The sequence below is a fragment of the Cnephaeus nilssonii genome (genome assembly GCF_951640355.1).
Source record: "Cnephaeus nilssonii genome assembly, chromosome: 19".
Taxonomy (NCBI): Eukaryota; Metazoa; Chordata; class Mammalia; order Chiroptera; family Vespertilionidae; genus Cnephaeus; species Cnephaeus nilssonii.
In genome coordinates this window covers 19,967,377-19,981,975 of record NC_137090.1, presented here as the reverse complement: position 1 = coordinate 19,981,975, position 14,599 = coordinate 19,967,377, and the positions used below count along the sequence as shown (strand labels likewise).

At 48.1% G+C, this 14,599-nt stretch overlaps 1 protein-coding gene and 1 pseudogene across 2 annotated transcripts in view; one reads left to right on the top strand and one right to left on the bottom strand.

Moving 5' to 3' along the window:
- The window catches only part of ITGB3 (integrin subunit beta 3), a 52,390-nt gene that overhangs the window by 23,237 nt on the left and 14,554 nt on the right, over positions 1–14,599 (top strand). Inside the window, exons 3-10 of the mRNA XM_079797499.1 lie at positions 900–1,095; positions 1,955–2,207; positions 3,541–3,703; positions 4,593–4,754; positions 5,127–5,222; positions 5,643–5,732; positions 6,434–6,568; positions 9,658–10,087. Of these exons, the coding sequence (XP_079653625.1) occupies positions 900–1,095; positions 1,955–2,207; positions 3,541–3,703; positions 4,593–4,754; positions 5,127–5,222; positions 5,643–5,732; positions 6,434–6,568; positions 9,658–10,087 (1,525 nt within the window). The remainder of the gene's footprint in view (positions 1–899; positions 1,096–1,954; positions 2,208–3,540; positions 3,704–4,592; positions 4,755–5,126; positions 5,223–5,642; positions 5,733–6,433; positions 6,569–9,657; positions 10,088–14,599) is intronic.
- Positions 6,590–8,557, bottom strand: LOC307114750 (leucine-rich repeat flightless-interacting protein 2-like; annotated as a pseudogene). The gene has a single exon. The product of its transcript is annotated as a leucine-rich repeat flightless-interacting protein 2-like (transcript).

The window sequence follows — 14,599 nt, the reverse complement described above, 5'->3', positions numbered from 1 at the left end:
CAAAGTTAATTTATCCAGGAACTATTTACAGAGCATCTCATAATAATAGCTCACCTTCATTGATCACTTACCCTGTGGCAGGCACCATGCTACGAGTTTTACCTGCTTTGTCTTATTTTGTCCTGTCCAACATTCCTGTGAGGCTGGGGCTATGATTATCTCCACGGTATAGCGGAGGAAACAAGATGTGGAGAGTGTAGGTGACTCATGCTAATAACCAGCTAGTAAGAGGCAATGCTGAGATGTAGTCTCAGCCAATCTACTCCTGTATGCTTAGCCCCTACTCTCTGCTGCTTCCCAGTACCTATTCCCCCATCACCTCTGTGGTAAGTCCTGGTTTGGGTGCTGGGAGTAGAAAAGGAACAGCCCCTTCCCTCATAGATCTCAGATCCTAGTCAGTGTCTTAAAGCTTCCAAACTGCTTTGACTTTGACCTCCAGAAAGAAATTGCGTATCATTATTTATTTTACATATTATACCCTACTCCCCAACAGATAAATGTTTCATAAAACAGTATTTACTATTGCTATTTATGTAGTTTCATACTTTTTATTCTATTCTATTGCATTTTATTTGGTAAATAAATGGTTGAGACCCACTCATTGGTTTTTGGGACCCACCATGGGTTGCATTTCAGATTTTGAAAAGCAGTAGTTTAACGGGCATCATACTGTATTGGCTCTCTTCCTGGCTACCAATCCACGAGACAGTACTCACCCAACCTTTCTGTTGCCTCAGTTCTCTCCTTCTGTACAATGGATCACACGTGTTCATTTATGCTGGTTCAGCTCCAAAATGCTGGAAAAGCTCTAGGCCATTGGGAGGCAGCAGGGCCTGCAGGAGGCAGAGAACCACCGTGGCTCCAATTACAGGGCTGCCCCTTGGGCTCCTGTTTTACAGACCCTGACTCAGGGCTCACCCCGCTGTAACCTGAAGGAGAATCTGCTGAAGGATCACTGTGCCCTGGAGTCCATCGAGTTCCCCCTCAGTGAGGTCAGCATCTTGGAGGCCAGGCCTCTCAGCGACAAGGGCTCTGGAGACAGTTCCCAAATCACTCAAGTCAGTCCCCAGAGGATTGCGCTCCGGCTCCGGCCAGGTAGGGATGGGCTCACTGCGGGGAGACTCCGGGCAGATGCACACAGGGCACAAGGTGGAGGTCTGATCAGGAAGCCTTGGGGAAGTAACTCACAGTGGTAATGAGGCAGGAAGAGAAGGATGTGGGGAAAGGTGTGGGCAGGAGAATGGAAGAAAATGGAAGATGTTGGGACTTGGAGTCAGAAGATCAGAGTTTGAATCTTGACTCTCCCATATATTAGCTATTTGAACTTGGGCAAGTTACTCAACCCTTCTAACATAGTAGGGACTCAGAAATTGCATATCATTATTTATTTTGTCCCTTCTTTCCCCCAATGCCGATTTTGCCAAGCTTGTAGCTTTGTGTTGAGGCTCAAATGAGGTATAAGATGAGAAAGCAATTTATAAGCCCCCTTTCTGTGTGAGATTTGGGGCAGGGACATGGGGGCAAAGAGAAGCAGGAGACCTTCAGAGGCAGGAAGAATTAAGCTAAGAGACAGGCTTTTTGAACCATTGATTGTGACTTTTCTGATTAAATAAGGACTGTAAGAAAGCACCTTCTAAGTGTAAGTCATGTGGTTCAGCCTTTTCTAGAGTTTGAAGTGTAGTAACTGCCACAACTTCAATGACTCAAGGTAGTAGACTCTTGGGATCCAGAGGATTAGGCAGATGGGCACTTAGAGAAGGTAGAGAATATTAAAATGAAAAAGGTTAAAAATGGGAGGGTCAAGAGATTGGAAGGGGAAGGGGGGAGAGGAGAAGGGACAGGGTTTTCAACTTTGGTTTGGTCAAGAAGTTTCTTAATCCTGTGTCCTTCCAAATCCATTTGTTAAGTCTTCAAGAGAGAAGAGGAGAAAAACTAATATCCTTCTGCCTTCCAGATGATTCGAAGAGTTTCTCCATCCAAGTCCGGCAGGTGGAGGATTACCCTGTGGACATCTACTACTTGATGGACCTGTCTTACTCCATGAAGGATGATCTGTGGAGCATCCAGAACCTGGGTACCAAGCTGGCCTCCCAGATGCGCAAGCTCACCAGTAACCTGCGGATTGGCTTTGGGGCCTTTGTGGACAAGCCTGTATCACCATACATGTACATCTCCCCACCAGAGGCCCTCAAAAACCCCTGCTATGAGTAAGTCCTTCTGGAGACTTCAAGGCAGGGCATGGGGGCAAAGAATATAGGGGTAAGAGACCTTCAGAGGAAGGAAGGATTAAGCCAAGAGACAGGCTCTTAGAAGCATTGATTGTGACTTTTCTAATTAAATCAAAGAGAATTTAAGGAAATACTTTCTATGTATAAGGCAAGTGGGTGCTATGGGATTCAGGGTGGGACATAGTTCCAGCATTTTCTAGGGTCTGAAGTGTACTAACTTCCACAACTTCTATGACTCAAGGTAGTTGATTCTAGGGTAGCTTTGTTGGCTACCTTCTGGCCAAATCATATCTTCTCTTTACCTTAGTCTTCCTGTCCAGCAAGTGAGCCACCCTATTGAGCTGAGTGTTGTGTCAAAAGGTCTCAAAAGCTGCTTGAAGACCTAGAAAAAAAATCTATCAGCTTCTTGGTCTTGGTCACAAATAAACTGGAGACAAGAGAATGCTGGGAGGCACAGGAACAAGATCAAAAGTAGAGAGAAATTTATGGATGAGTAAACAGAGGAATTATGATTTCAGGAGGATTGATTTTATTGTCATTTTCATCATTGTTCTACTCATCAAGAGTATGAGTCTTCAAGGTTAAAATGCTTATTATGTAACTGGTGGAGACTATGAAAATCCATAACAATTTTTAATGATTGTTTCTGAGCCTGACAAGTACAGATTTACAAGTACAGAGTTTTCAAAGTTATGTGTTATGCCTTTTTAAGCTTCTGAGTTGTAAGGTTCCCCAGTTAAGATATCAGCCATCAATTAAATAAACAACCATTGGGCTGGGGACAGAAATGCTCCTGTCTGTACAGATCTATCAATTCATTGATGGTTCGGGGACATTGTTATTGGTGAAACTTTTACTTTACTATTGTGTTAATGTTACTTTAGAGAAATATTAAATATAAGGTGATAGCAAAAACAAGAGCCTCTGATCTAAGTGCTTTGTGTTAAACTCATTTAAGCCTTACAATAACTTATGAAATATGTGCTCTCATTTCCCATTTTTATAGGTTAAGTGTAGAGAAACTTGCCTAGGGTTCCATGACTTATAAGTAGAGGAGCTGAGATTTGAACCAAGGCAATGTAGTTTTGCAGCTCACTCTCTTATCCTCTAGGCTAGCTGGAAGTAAGGTCAATGTGGTCATTTGAGGGGTTTGGAGTCTAAACTGTCTGGGTAATCGTCTAGGTAATCGCCAGTTCTCTACAAATATGGATAATCCTGTTATCCATATCTGTTCCCCATTTTTCCCCCTCCCACTCCCCATGTAGTCTTTTCCATCAGGCTGTCTGCTTAAATGATCTTCCTCCCTTCCCAGGATGAAGACCACCTGTTTGCCCATGTTTGGCTACAAACATGTGCTGACACTAACTGACCAGGTGAACCGCTTCAATGAGGAGGTGAAGAAGCAGAGTGTGTCACGGAACCGAGACAGCCCAGAGGGTGGCTTTGATGCCATCATGCAGGCTACAGTCTGTGATGTGAGTTTGGAGGGCATCGAGTGCCAAGTGTGGTTAGTGCAGATCAAATGGGGAATGAAGTGGTTCAACTGTGGGGATTTCCATGTGAAATAAGAGATAGGAAGTAAGCAAAGCTTCATAGGCAAAAATAATAAAATAAATAAATAAGTAGAGGCAAAAAATTGCTCCTGATAAGCAACCTCTGCTTATATCTGCTCCCTGGCCAGAGCTGACAATTTTTTGAACCACTTGGTACCAGATGTTCTCTGGGAGAGCATTTTCTCATCTTCTCTGGAAGTGTATCAGAATCAAGCTGGGTTAACTTAACCTCAGGTAAGAAGGGAGATGTTAAACAAGGATTTCTTCTAGCCCAGCTCAGCTTTGCAGATGCAGGTGGGTTTCTAAGCGGGCCATATGATTATCACTGGAAAAGTTATATTTGGAATTGAATCGTGTCCCTCGGCTGCTTGCACTAATCAGCCATGAGGCTGTTTTCCTAAGAAACAGAAACCCCTGAGTTGGGAAGTTTCAGCTTGTGTTCTAAGGACTGGGACTGAGGCCCTTCACCAAGAGAACGTGTTCAGACCTTCAGGCAGGGAGGTCCTTGGGTCTTTGTTTTCTGCCAATGAGACATCTAAAGTTGCTTTCTCTCCCTAGCTGGTTTGGCTCAGTGAATAGAGCGTCGGCCTGCCGACTGAAGGGTCCCGGGTTTAATTCCGTCAAGGGCACATGCTCCGGTTGTGGGCTCGATCCCCATTGGGGGGGCGTGCTGGAGGCAGCAGATCAATGATTCTCTCTCATCATTGATGTTTCTATCTCTCTCTCCCTCTGCCTTCCTCTCTGAAAATCAATAAAAAATATTTTTAAAGTTGCTTTCCCTCTTTTGCCCCTCCCCTCTTTTTTTAAACAGGAGAAGATTGGCTGGAGGAATGATGCATCCCACTTGCTGGTGTTTACCACTGATGCCAAGACCCATATAGCACTGGATGGAAGGCTAGCAGGCATTGTCCAGCCCAATGATGGGCAGTGCCACGTTGGCAGTGACAACCATTACTCTGCCTCTACTACCATGGTGAGGTTCTTGGTTTTTGTTGTTGTTGTTTTAAATATATTTTTATTAATTTCAGAGAGGAAGGGAGACGCAGTGAGAGATAGAAACATCAATGATGAGAGAGAATCATTGATTGTCTGCCTCCTGCACGCTCCACACTGGGGATCGAGCCTACAATCTGGGCATGTGCCCTGACTCAGAATCGAACTGTGACCTCCTGGTTCATATGTCAATGCTCAACCACTGAGCATTGAACCCGCAACCCGGGCATGTGCCCTTGACTGGAATCGAACCCAAGACTCACCTCCCCACCCCCACCCCAACCCGGTCCACAGGCCAATGCTCTATCCACTGAGCCATACCAGCTAGGGCTCAGGTCCTCTCTTTTTATAGGATTATCCCTCTTTGGGGCTGATGACCGAAAAGCTGTCCCAGAAAAACATCAATCTGATCTTCGCAGTGACTGAAGCAGTAGTCAATCTCTACCAGGTAACTATGCCATCAGGGCTTCCTAGAATGTGAGTGGAAGTGGGAGTGGGAGTGGGGCTGTGATGGGAGGACTTACCTTAGGGAACCAGCATTGACCATGGTTCCCAACCAGGAAAGACGCTCCTACAACCTGTTCCCAGGAGCTAATGATTCCTTTCCAACTCTGACCTAGCAGTATGGGTGTGTCAATGTTTGCTGTGGGGAAGGGGAGCAAGTCAGTGGGGTAAGAGGTGTGAGAGGTGTTCTCTAATTTTGCTCAGTGCTGAGAAACTGCTAGATTTATTCCTGGGAGTGACAAGACAAATATCCCCTTTTTCTCCTCAATCTTCATTTCAAGACCCTTCATCTGATTGGGGGAGGGCTTTTGGAGACCACCACCTTCATTCAGTCAGTCTTGGATATTTTTGTCTTCCTTTCTAGAACTACAGTGAGCTCATCCCAGGGACTACAGTGGGGGTTCTGTCTGCTGATTCCAGCAATGTCCTCCAGCTCATTGTTGATGCCTATGGGGTAAGTGTCTTACACTGGGAAAGGGCCTGCTAAGAGTTCACCTCACTTGGCATTTACCCAGGAGGACTCAGATTTGTGAGTCCTGGCTGCTAGTTTACCTTGAATCCTTCCTCTTGTTCATCAAGGGGCCAGGTGATGGCCAGCACTGAGAGGAATGCAGCCTTCTGAGGAAGAAATGGCTCAGAATGGAAAGCCAGGGAGCTTAGGAACAATGGGTGAAGAGTTTAGAGGAGGTAGAAGGGAAAGAGAGGAAGGGGGTGAAGACGAGAAAGGAGCAGAGTCCTGAAATTAGAGGAGGAGACTGAGTGAGGGAGAGCTGGGCTCCAACAAGAGGGAAAAAGAGGGAGCTGAGCCACAGGGAAGGTGAGGGCGATAAAAAATTAGGTAGAAATTGCTACTACCCAAGGTGACCAGCATTAGCACTTCCCTTTCGCACATCCAGGAGGCCAACAGGAGGGTGTAGCTGGTTTAGATGTTATCCAGACTCACCTAGACACAAGTGAGGAGAGAGAGAGGGAGCAGGGCCTGGGCTGGAAATATAGCAGGTGACAGGCTCCTAGGGGGACTCTGGCAACTTCCAAGTGAACCTCAGCATCTGGCACTGCAGGGTCAGTCCAGGGCCACCTGGGAGATTCTGCTTGGGATGGAATTGGCACCTACCCATTTCCTCTCAGTCCATTTCCTTACCTTCTTTTGCTCAGAAAATCCGCTCTAAAGTGGAGCTGGAGGTACGTGACCTTCCCGAGGAGTTGTCTCTATCCTTCAACGCCACTTGTCTCAACAACGAGGTCATCCCAGGCCTTAAGTCTTGTGTTGGACTCAAGATTGGAGACACGGTAAGGAGGTCTGGGCAGGGGCTGACCTTGGCCTGTGCCCTGGAGTGTCTGTGGGTAACCCCCCCCCCCTTCCTTCTTCCCTGCACCTTCTTCCTGCAGGTCATTATCACTAGATGCAATGGAGCTAAGGCCTCTGTTGCCTAAACTTTCTCTATCTGTTAAGTGAACTTCATTGTCGGGATTTTTAAAAACTTGAATTGAGGTTACCTCTGTTTATTTATGCACAGTTGATTGCCAATGAAAATATTTCTTACCTTCAGCCCCTAACCAGTCTCCAACCCTGCCCCCCCCCCCCCCAAGGTAAAGCCTTTCTTTCCTCCACAGTGTAAAATAGTAGTGTCTTCTATAAGCATTTATTGAGCACTGACTTTGGGCCAGACATTGTTCTAGTTGCTGAAGATTCAATAGCAAATGGAACAGGCAGAAATACCCACCCTGATGGAATTTCAGAATGCAAATGTTCATTTTGCCCCTCCGGGCCCTCTATGGCTTTCCTTACTTAGTCGTTGTTTCTCCTCTGTTTCTGTCTAAGGGGAGACGGGTTGGTGAAGGCAGATGGAGGAAAGAGGGGGATATTTATATATCCTTTTTTTTTTTTTAAGACTCAAACCTATTTCATTCTCTCATGAATTATAAAATACCAAGGTGGCTATATTAATGATTAATGACAAACCTCAAACAGTACTGAGAAGGGGTTTGTCAATGGGCGGAAGTCAGTCCCTCTGGGTGGGGCCCAGAACTCCCAGGTAGATGGTGGCCTCCCTGTTGCTGGGCCAGAAGCGCTGACCTGTCGGCCTTCACCTTCTCCAGCCGCTTGGCCAGGTGGCTGTTGGTCATCGCCACTTCCTCAATCTTGTCCAGTGTTATTCGTAACTCTCCTTGTAGCTTCCTTTTTTTTTCTGCTTTCAGTTCATCTTCCACTTTCTCAGCATTCTCAGCAGCAGTTTTATATCTCAGCACCTGTCCCTCAAGCCGGCTAATACTTTGCTCCAAGGTGGTTATATCCTGTTCTGCTTTGGAAAGCTTAAACTTGGATTCACTCATTTGTCCATTCGCGTCTCTCTGCGTTTGGATGAACTGCAAGTCTGAGCCGTTCTGCAGCCCGGCCAGGTCACCAGCCGCTGTGCACTTCTGCCGCTTCTCCTCTAACTGCAGCTTCAGTTTTCTAACCTGTGACAGTAGCTCTTCCTTCTCTCCGGCAAGTTTTCGTAGCCTTACACCTAGAGGACCCTCTCCTGCGGACTCCAAGACCAGAGACACCACAGTGATGGCTCCAACCACCGGTTCATGATTGACATCGCCATTGGGAGTGCCGTCGGGGATTATAACTAAGCCATGTTTCTCCATAAGCGCATCTCTCTGTCGGGGGCCTTCTTTAAGTTCATCCATTTCATGCTGCAGCACACTACACACCTGTTTCTGCCTTTCTAACTCCTTTGATTTTTCTTCATTTTCTCTTTAAAATCCTGCCATCTGCTCCTCTTGTTCTTCCCTAACATCCTGGAGGGTATCTACCTGGTAGATCCAATTGTTCTTCTCATTGTCTAGCTGTGCCTTAGAAACCATGGCTTTCTTGTATTTTTCTTCCACTTCAGACGAAGACCCCCGCAGTTCACTTAATGAGGTGTCTGGATCTGTTAAGCTGCTGGTGTCCCGGCTTCCTCGTCTGGATGAGTTTCCACTTAGAGGGGTTGTTGCTGAGGCAGGATTTGGAGACGAAGTCATGTGTAATTTTCAGCATACTGATTGTCAGATTTCTCATCTCTTTTTGCTGTCGTTCCAGTTCTCTCCTGCGTATATCTCTTGCTTCTGCCAGGGCAGCCCGTTTTGCTGCCAGCCTTGCTTCTGCCTCTCCGGCAATGTTACTCAGCTTCTTCTCTGCAGAAAATCGGTCTTTCACAGGTGTCCTTTTCCTTCCAGAGCCAGGAGTCCCCATCTTGTCTGGATCGTCTTTTAAGTCTGAGAAATGATTCAGACTGTTTTCAGACCTGTCCCTGGGCGCGGGCAGTGGCTGCAGCGCCGCCCATGAAGGGCCTGAGCGCGGCCCGCCCCCTGGGAGTCCGCGGGGGGCGGGGAGGGCCGGGAAGAGCGGGGAGCAAAGGGCGAGGGAGGCGGAGCGGGCGACCTCGGTCCTAGGTCCCGGGCCAGGCGGGCCGGGCTGGACACAGTAGCTCCAGGTGCCGGCGGCCGGTCAGCCAGTCACGCCGGTGTCCCCTGGGCGCCCAGGCTCAGGCCGCGGGAACCAGCCCCCGGGAGGAGCGGCAGCCGGAGCGGCAGGCGGAGGCGGTGGAGGGGCGGGTCCCTATGTATCCATATTTATATTATCTATATCTATCTCCACCCATCCGTCTATTTTAGGCACATGTGCACATACCTCATGTAAGAAATATTGGCCTGAAATGTGTTTGATTGCACAGTGATGAAATGTTATCTGGAAACTGAGCAGTAGATCCTGAGCCTGTGGATGGCCACAGTGTGGCATTGTATGGTACAAAAGAGTGCTTTGTCTGTCTTGCTGAGATGATGTAATCAGCTCAGGTAGCTTCATTGGCCAGAGCAGAGAGTTCACAAGATCATAGGTTGTGTTCTGCTTGAGCTGGTTTATTTCACATGTGGAATAAAAAACACACACCAGCTCTAGCTGGTTTGGCTCAGTGGATAGAGCGCCGGCCTGCGGACTGAAGGGTCCCAGGTTTGATTCTGGCCAAGAGCACATGCCCGGGTTGCGGGCTCAATCCCCAGTGGGGGGCGTGCAGGAGGCAGCTGATCAATGATTCTCTCTGGTCATTGATGTTTCTATTTCTCCCTCTCCCTTCCTCTCTGAAATCAATAAAGAAATATTTTAAAACACACACACACACACACACCCAACCTTCTATATCATACCTGTATATGCCTGTCTCTGCACCCAGCCAGATATGTCACAACTGCACAGCTATTCAGGGCTTTTGTTTTTGCTTTGCAGACCTTGGTGTGGGAAGGCACCTAGTTTGGGTATTCCTTGGCAGAGCAGAGAACAGCTTATTCCCAGGGCTGGAGTGTTAACAGGGTCTACCTGTGTCTGAATACGGTCTTTACTTTCCACCCAGGTGAGCTTCAGCATCGAGGCCAAGGTGCGAGGCTGCCCCCAGGAGAAGGAAAAGTCCTTTACCATCAAGCCTGTGGGCTTCAAGGACAGCCTCGCCGTCCAGGTCACCTTCGACTGTGACTGTGCCTGCCAGGCCCAGGCCGAGCCTAACAGCCGCCGCTGCAACAATGGCAATGGGACCTTTGAGTGCGGCGTGTGCCGCTGCGGGCCTGGCTGGCTGGGGTCCCAGTGTGAGTGCTCAGAGGAGGACTACCGCCCCTCCCAGCAGGACGAGTGCAGCCCCCAGGAAGGCCAGCCTGTCTGCAGCCAGCGGGGCGAGTGTCTCTGTGGCCAGTGCGTCTGCCACAGCAGTGACTTTGGCAAGATCACGGGCAAGTACTGCGAGTGCGATGACTTCTCCTGTGTCCGCTACAAGGGGGAGATGTGCTCCGGTGAGTAGAACTGCATATCCCTCCCGTCCCGACACCCACACACACTCACATGTCTGAGCTGGAGGTGGGCACCGGAAGGCCCATGGGGCAGAGCTGAGTAGATGGTGTTCCACTCCAGTGGGAGAAGACAGAAATGAGGTTCTCTTTCATTCCTCTCAGCTCCCTATGTCCTTGCTCGTGGGGTACAGGGACATTTGCTCGTAGGAAGGAGTGGGGAAACTAGAAGGTGAAGATAGTTTTTTCTTTTCTTTCATCTGTCCTCCACCTAATATTGTAAGTCATTGGTTCTTCATTGTTTTGAGGATACAGACCAATCCTTTTTCAAGGGAAAAGAAAAATCACTGACTGATGGTAATTAAATTTCTAGTATTTATAGATTTGGAAAAGATATGATGTCAGAATACGTAGTGAAGTAGGTAATAATTGTCTTACATGGATTTATCTTTTTATCACAAAAAGACTTGGAAAATAGTAATGGATACCCAAGGCATTGGAGCACATTTAATGAGCCAAGTACACTTGGCACCATGACTGGAAAACAGAAAGCTCTTGTTAAATGTTGGCACTATTTTGTTATTGCTATTGGCATTACTATTACTTTTTGGGTTCTAGATCTGTGCTGATCAAATGGTAGCCCCTGGCCACATGTGGTTATTTAAATCTAAATTAATTCTGTTAATTAAAATTTAAAATTAGAAACTCACTTCTTCTGTTGCTCAGGAGCCACATGTGGCCAGTGGCCGCCATGATAGACGGCACAGATGTATATTGAATAGCACTGCCGTGGAGAGTCCCGGCCTGCCGACTGGGGATTATGATATTGAGTCCTTCTACCTGCAGGATACTGAGTTGTTGTCCTTCTCATTACAACAATTCAGTAAAATCTTGGCCAATTAATCATCTCAAACTGGCTTCTCCTTGTCCCAAAGACCACTCCTGGGGTACTTCCCCGGCTAGAAAAAGTTGAGCTGATGTTGTTGTAGTCTTTATCTGTACTAACAACACTCTAGGAGGCAAATAGGCCGTCTGGATTGTTCCCAGGGCACTGGGAAATGGGTTTTTACTGGGCTGTAACCACTGTGGCTTAATCCTTCTTGTGACAGATTGAAGATGTTTGCAAATTGGTTGGGACTGGTTTATGGGTGTATTGTGTGTCCAATCAAACAGAGATTGTAATTGGCTTCTATGGTGATCAAATCCATGACCCAAGTTGGCTTCATTTGCATTGGGGTTCTAACCAGCTGAGCTCATCCACCAGATGTTCACTTTAACATCAGCCTTTAAAAAGACTTGATTACAAAGGTAAATCTGTGTCATTCTAAAGCATGTCCAAGTAATATAAAAATGGCTCCTTTTTATTATCAACATTGTTTCCTTTACTCATGCCGACAAAATATGAGAGAGGTTGGAGAAAAGGATATCAGAGCAATTAATTGAGAGATCTCTCTCTCTCTCTCTCTCTCTCTCTCTCTCACACACACTAGCGGTTTGAATTAGGAGATGAAGCAGGAATTTAAGTTCATTTTAATATTTAATGATATTTACGTCATATTCGAAGTACCAAAGGGAATAGGTAAATTTGACGTGGGAGATCCCTTTTGGGGGAAGATTGGGGCTGAAGGGGAGAGGGTTGATGGAGGAGAGGCCTACAGATAGCCCACTGTGGGCCCCAGGGACAGAGGGGGGTGCACTAGGCCTCCATGGCCTGATTGTTCGGGGCCTGGTGTGAGGTCGTGTGGGAGGGATCCCAGCAGAGAGTTTCCTTTGGCTGCCAGCCCCGCTGAAGCCACGAAACATAGCTGCTGGGGGCCGCAGCGCCGGTTCCTGCCTCCCACCAGGGCAAGAACAGCCCGTGCTCTATGCGCTGCAGCCTAACCATGAGGGAGCCACTGCAGCCTCTCGGCGGCTTCCCTCCCCCACTTCCTGCCAGGGTTCTGGGTGCCCACTGGTCTTAGGGCTGGACCCTGTGGTGCCGTCGTCACATTCCCCAGTGACAGATACTCGGGGACACACAATCATTGAGCACCTGCCCTGTGCCAGGCACTCAGTCCATATGGGTGAGCAGGGGTCATGCATGATTCCTACCCTCTCTGAGCTTATAGCCCAGCTGGCTATTGTCCCTCCCCAGAGCTGCTGGCCTGTCATCTATTGTTTGCTGCAAACAGGGGCTCATGAGGCAGGAGGGCTATGACGTGGCCATTTCTCTAGCTCCTGGCCTTCCCCCTCCTCTCCTTCCCAATGGGGGCACGCATGGCCTTCGTGGTTGCACCTTGTCAAACACAGGGAGTGCGTCTTTGTCCTGATGAGACCCTCCCACCTACCACATCCCTGAACATAGATTGATCGCCTTCCCCGCCTCGTGAGCCAGGTTCTGTGCTGTGTGCTGTGGTGATGTGGAATAGAGAGGCATGATAAGACAGTTTGCCCTTCATTCACTTACCTGAGCATAAGTCACAACACAAGGCACAACCTGCCAGATCCGAGAAGAGAGGTCCTTGGGGAGTTCCCCGCAGAGAGACTCACTGTGGACATGCGAGGCCTGGGTGGCTTCATGGAGGAGGTGGGATAATATCAAAGGATGGGCTGGCTCATCCAGGAGAGGAGCAGAGAGATATTTCATCTCAGAAGGGCAAGCTGCATGGGAAGAGCGACTGCGTTTTCCCTGACCTGAAATAAGGGCCCTCCTTGTTGCTTTCTGCCCTACTTTCCTCCTCTTTCTCACACTTTCTCTTCATTTACCCCCCCCCCCCCCTTCCTCTGACTTTCCTATGAACCCAGACTCAGCCACCCTGTTGCTGGAGGGGTGCCAGTCCTGTGACATTACTACTCTGTGGCTTCCTTTTCAGGGTTGACCCTGCCAGGGCTGGGGGTCAGCCTGCTGGCTCTGGCCTGCCACTTCCCCTCCAACCTCACTCCCTGGCCGGCCTGGCAGACCCTTTCCTCAAAGACCACTTTGTTTAGCTTCACAAAGGAAACACTATGGGACAAGGGTTTCTGAGGAGGCTGAGGTCTCTGAGGGCTGCCAGGCCGCTGTGGTGTCGGCCTTTCGCTGTCCGGGAGCCATGGCCAAACGGTGGGTGTAGTGGGTACTGTGGGCCCCACTCTGCTGGCTGGCACACCCTTTCCCCAGACACTGTTAGGGCTGCTCATAATAGTGCACAGCTGCCCTGTCTCTGGAGAATTACCTTCTGCTGACAGGAGCTGTCTCGCCCTCAGACCTTGGCCGATGACTGACGGATAAAGGGTTACACAAGACCAGGTCCCTTGCCTGAAAGGTGGGCTAGGTCTGCGGTGTCATTCATCTCCGGAGCCCACCGTGGGATCAGGCCAAAGGGAGTCTCCAGCTGAAACCACACTCCTGCCAGCCTTTGACTCCTGCCCTGCCCTGCGTCCCTCCCTCCCTTCTACTAAATCACTTGAACAAGAATTCTCCCCGTAAGCTGTACTTCTAGGAAACCCAACCTCTTTCTTCTTTCTCCACCTTCTGCCAGCCCAGTGTCTCTGCTTATATATACTGGGCAGCTGTGGCAGATGAGGTTGTGTTTCCCATCCTTCCTGGGAAATACTTAGACATTTCTTTCCCGGGCAGTGAGGGTGTGTGTCTGAGTCTTGAATGCCAGCGTGGTTACTAGAGGATGGCAGAGGGACCTGTAGTGGCCGAGAGACATTAGTAAGACCCACTGGGGAGGAAGAGGGGCCAGCTTGTTGCTGTTTGAGCCTGGCCATGGACACCCCCTCCTCCAGCAGCATGCGGCCTGTCGGCTCTCACTTAAGAGTGGTAAGAGACCAATTCAGGTTACTCCCCCTTTGCTCCCTGCCTTTCCTCTGATTAACAATCAGATTTTTATTATTCATCCACTTCCTCCTGATTCAGAGTCCTGGGGCATGAGTCACCTTTATGCAGGTTTAGGAACCATGATTTAAAGCTTTGTTAAGTGAATATTAGGGGAATATAGCATTGAGAGATATTGTCAGCATTTAAACAGAATAAATCCCACCCTAGGCTCTCTCCCATCCCTACACACATGCAGTAAAGGGAATAGGTCATTTCAACTAGGGCTGATGGCTCTGTACAATAATGCGATCATACAACACAGAGCACACGTTTCCAGGAATTTAACTAGGATGTAACCTTCATGAGAGAAGGGACCCTGCCTGTCTTGTCCACTGCGGAATCTCCAGTGCCCAGCATGTGGTGTGAGCTCAGTAAATACTTGTTGAATGAGTGGATAAATAAACATTAATTGCATGCCTATTCTGTATCAGATGTTATGCTAATTGTCATTGATGCAAACATTAATATTTGGTGCCAGTTGTGTACTGGAAATATCAGGGGGGAACACTTTGTAAAGTACATCTGAAACAAATACAAAATATTGAATGTCAACTGTAATTGGAAAAAATGAAAAGTTAATATATGTGCTCTCCCATCAAGGAACTCACAATCTAGAAAGAGAAACAGATAGACAAGCAAAAGGGTGAACATAAAGGTTAAAATAGAGGTATATACTA